This window comes from Grammomys surdaster, unplaced genomic scaffold (genome assembly GCF_004785775.1).
Source record: "Grammomys surdaster isolate TR1022 unplaced genomic scaffold, NIH_TR_1.0 126298, whole genome shotgun sequence".
Lineage (NCBI taxonomy): Eukaryota > Metazoa > Chordata > Mammalia > Rodentia > Muridae > Grammomys > Grammomys surdaster.
This window is the reverse complement of record NW_021621098.1, coordinates 8,633,973-8,638,656: the sequence shown is the minus strand read 5'-3', so window position 1 is coordinate 8,638,656 and position 4,684 is coordinate 8,633,973. Positions and strand designations below refer to the sequence as shown.

Sequence of the window (4,684 nt, the reverse complement as noted above, 5' to 3'; positions counted from 1 at the left end):
CTTGGAGTGTGGTAGAATAAATTTTCCAGCCATAAGGAGGTGCTGTTTTGGAAAAATTAAAACAAACAACAACAAGCCATTTCTGGAAGATCCTAACTTTAAAGTTGTAATCTTGTCTGCGTTCTGTAGGATCTATGTCTGTCTGGTGGTGATCCAGGGTTCTTAGAGCGTTCTGCGGTACTTTTCAGCCAACACCAACTTACGCTGGCGCTTGCCAACTTGAATCTCAAGGACCTCGAGGACGACTGGACAAAAGGACGACTTTACTGTGGCCTCACTGCTCCCCAACTTTCTGCCCAACATTTTACAGATGGTCTGCGTTCTAGAAACAAGCCTAGCAGGCAGCACCTTCGGCGCACGCGGAGGGTAAAGCGCTGGCTTCCCGCAAGAGGGGTTCTACGGTTTTCTCTAGAATGCAGGTCTGGCTGGAGAAAGAGGGACCCACAATGGTGCGGGCGGCCCTCCGGCCGAGAGAGCTTCCGAGGGCGGAGCGAAGGTTGCAGAGGGGCGTGTGCGCGGCCGGCCAGGCGGCCAGGGGGAGGGGCGCGAGGGGGAACGGCGCCTCCCGCCCGGGGTGAGCGGCGCGCGCGGGGGCCCGGGGGAGGCAGAGTGCGGAACCAGGCGCTAGGGTTGGAACGCAGAAGTCTGCCATGGGCGTACAGTGAGCGACACTGCTGTGACTTCTCCGGGCGCAGTGCGTCCTCGGTCACCATGAAAGGTAGGGCGGCAGCCGGCTTTGGGGTTCACGGAAGATCGGCGGAGGTGCAGCCCGGGCGCCTGGGTCGCGCGGACTCAGGGTTGCTGCGCGGCATAGCCGGAGCCCTCGAGGCTGGGGTTGGGAAGTGCTCAGGCGCTCTCCTCTCCGTTGGTCTCCTCAGTCCTTTAGAAATCCCAAGTCGTTGTTTACGGATTTCAGTTTCCAGCTTTGTAATTGAAAAAACATGCGGAGGAGAGTTAGGCAGCATCATTCTTCCGAGTGGGTTTGTCGCGCTTGCTACTCTCCCGGGTCCTCTGCCCTCGCCCGTTGACCCTTCCGCGGTCCCAGACGTCACACTGCCACAGGCCGGCTGTTTTTTCGGGACTCGGGATGTCTTCGGTGCGCGCGCCGCACATCTGGCAACGATTAGGTGCCTGCGGAGTTCAGCTGGCTAGGAAAGTGCGTTTGGCATCTCTCTCCATCGCGTCCACTGACTGGAAATAACTGCTCCCCGTTCCGCGTTCTTTCTCTGCGCCCGCCCAGGGAATAATTGTCCCCACGTGTGCCCAAGGGATGCCACAAATCTTGATGATATTGGTCCCCTAGGAGGTGTCCTCTGCAGGCGGGTTTATTGGAGTGTCAGATTTTATCTTGCATTTTAAAAGAATCTGGAGACGACGGCCGGGAGATGGGGGGGTAACCTTCAGTGTAGTGAAAACACGCGGATTTGTCAGCAGAACCTTGATTTATGTGGGAGATAAATAATTACAGTCCGACCATCGGGGGCGGGGGGGGGACGTCGTTAAAGAATAGGCGGGAGTAGTGTTCACGCAAGGCTGAAGTTCCCGGTTTGGGGCTGGGGTAAAATGTTTCGTTCCCAGCGGGGTCCTGGGCTGAATGCGAAATGACTTCCAGTTTCCAACCGCTCCAGACTGCGCGATGCGATCACTTAGGCTGAGGGGGGCGCCCTGGGAGCCCTAGGAACTTGGAAAGTAACTTCCCTCCGGGAGGTTGGTGCCGAGCTGGAAGCAATCGCTTTCCAAAGGCGCTGCTGTGTCTTCACTGGAGGGAACTCCCGCAAGGAACACGACTGTAAGCCAGGTGCTAAGAGGCTTGTCCCAAGGAAGGGATACTCAGGGCAGGCCACAACTTTCTGACTTTTAAAACGCTGTGACTGCTTTCTCGCTCTGCCCCCGTTTCTGTTGTTTTTCCCCTTATTTACAACTTAGAAAACATGGCATGTTTCTTAGCTAGGGTTTCTCTAACTCCCAAAGCGGGAATTGAAATTAGGCCCTCTCCCACTGAACTACATCTCCGTTATTTCTCTCTGCTTTTTAGTTTAAGGTAGAAAGATAGGGTCTCACTAAGTTATTCAGGCTGATCTAGAGCTTGCAAGCGCAGGCGGTGAACTTGAAAACTGCCTGACTCAGCCCCCCAAGTAGCTGGAGCTACAGGAGTACCTTATGACTTATTGCCAGTGATTAAGTCTAGCAGTTTCTCAATTCTTAGCAAGACAACTCCACCCCCAACACCACCTCAGGCGTGCCTGCGCTTCCGCTTCCATCACTTCCAGCTCTGGAATGCAAAAACACAACTACAGGTTTTAAACGCATTTTGGGTGAGACTGGGGACCAGATTGGAAGTTCATGATTTACCTCTTGTGGTCCACTGTCAGGGAGACTGGATCCAAGGACTGGTGAATCTATATGTAGGCTAGCTGAAGTCCTGTTTTGTTTTATTTAATTAGTTAATTAATTAGAGAGGCTTACTCTATAACCTAAGCTGTGTCCTGATCCTTTTATCTCAACCTCTCTAGTGTTAAGATAGCAGGTGTGTCATCATACCCTACTTGAAGAACTCATTTAATTAACAGCAACAGGGTCTTATGTAGCCCAGGCTACTGTACCTTTCTATCTGCCTGGCTTCACCTCTTGAATTCTGGGATTACAGGTGCTGTGCCTGAAACACTAGGTCCAGCTAAAATTTTGACATTTTACTTACTGTATTTTTTTTTAGCAGTGCTGAGAATTGAACTCAGCCCCTCCCTGCCCAGAGTAACCGTTCTGTAACCTAGCCAGAGGTAGTAATTAACCCGACAACAGGATTATGTCATATGGTTCTTAATTCATTTAACTTCATTGGATTTTGACTTTTCTACACCGGAGATTGAGCAGGAGGATTGGTAGGAATTGCAGTGAGTACTTTGCTGGTCAGGACTACACTTTTTTTTCCTTTTAAAATTTCCTAAGTGATGAAATTAGTAAGATTATTAAATGCTTAAACACTGTGGTCAGTCTTCTGTAGTCATCGGCTCTACATCTGAAGACTCAACTGAAGATTAAAAATAATTAGAAAAAAATGTTTGTGTTGAACAGGTACAAACTTTTGTTTTTTTTATTCCCTAAATGACAGTGTGGCAACTATGTATGTAATATTGATTTTGTATTAGATATTGTTAAGTCATTTAAAGCTGGTTTATAAAACATATGGAGAAAGGTATAGAAAGTACTGTGCCTAGTTAGTTTGTTTGTTTGTCCGACTCATAATCTAGCCCTCACACTCAAGATGATCCTCCTACCTCTCAGCACTGAGAATGCTAGGACTATAGATGTGCTCTGTTGTATTATTTATTCATTGTAATGTTAGGACTCGAACCCAATACCTCCCACATTTTAAACATGTTCTCTGTCATTGAGCCGCAGTCATAGCCTCAAACCATTTTGTGTGAGGAACATGAACACCCTGTAATTTGATGCTGTTTGGGGTTTGATTTTTTTGGAAACAATGGCTGCTGAAGAAATCATCTTTAGCCTTCTTTAATTAAACAAACTCTGGGGACTGTCAAAATCAAAGCTTCTCTTGATGAAGCAAGCATTTTTAGGATATTCAGTTTTCTAATTCTGATGCTTAAACCTTGGTCATAGCCTCTTCAGTAACCCCATTCTGTCCTGTCCAGTCTACTATGACTCAGAGCAACACCTATCTGGTGCATTTAGCAAACATCTATCTCTGCTCTCTTGCTTTGATCCCAGGAGTCTCAAGTATCAAAATAATGAAATCATTTTATATTTCCAGAAGAAAATATCCTATTCCATGTTTGGCCAATCTCCCAAACTGAATAAAATACAGGGTTTTTGCTGTTGTTTTTGTTGGTTTTTCTTGTTTGTTTTTTTTTTTTTGTTCTTAGTTTGTTTCCAATTTCATTTTCAGTTATCTCATGGCACCATAATTCTCATGGTTTTGGATAGTCTCATTCTTTCAAGGAAGGAATCTGACTCCTTTGGAGTTAGGTGTGTTATTACTAAATTGAATTCCTAGTTCTGAATGCTGAAAATATTGATGAGTTTCCAAGCCAACACCACATGAGATTACAGAGGTCCAAGCCATGATTCTCATTTGTCCCAAAGAAGTTGTACAGTCAACCTAAGTTCAGAATAGTGTCTAGTGTTCAAAACTCACTATTGTAGTCACTGTAATAGAAGACTGTATTATTGTAATCTTCAAACAGTAATTTAATTCTTGGTTATAAAACTTTTGTATTAATTTAATTGAGTGATACAGTTAGGACCTTGAAGGCAAGTCCTCAAAGTAATTTTCAAATTACAAATGTGTTAAGACTGCTCCAGGGCAGGAGTGACCTGTCTATGGGAAGCTGTGTTGGTACTGTGACCTGTTCAGATGCTGTAGCTCTTTCTACTGTCATTCTTGTGGCTATATCAGAATCAGACCTACCCAAAATACAGAGTCACACAGGGAACTCATCATTGGAGTAATGGTACAATTTCCCTCTTGATAAAATAGTGGTAGAGAATGTATTTAATTTACTCAAGAACAAAAATTTCACATGGGTCTGAGGATGATGACAGAGTATATTTTTAAAAAGTTTAAAGCCTTCTTTTCTTTCTTTCCTTCCTTCTTTCCTTCCTTCCTTCTTTCTTTCTTCTTTCTTTCTTTCTTTCTTTCTTTCTTTCTTTCTTTCTTTCTTTC

The 4,684-nt window shown here is 45.6% G+C and overlaps 1 protein-coding gene across 1 annotated transcript in view; it reads left to right on the top strand.

The window, feature by feature from the left end:
• Positions 1-596: 596 nt before the first annotated feature.
• Colec12 (collectin subfamily member 12) overlaps positions 597-4,684 on the top strand; it is a 187,393-nt gene continuing 183,305 nt past the window's right edge. Inside the window, exon 1 of the mRNA XM_028759506.1 lies at positions 597-718. Coding sequence (XP_028615339.1) covers positions 712-718 — 7 coding nt within the window. The 5' untranslated portion in view covers positions 597-711. The remainder of the gene's footprint in view (positions 719-4,684) is intronic.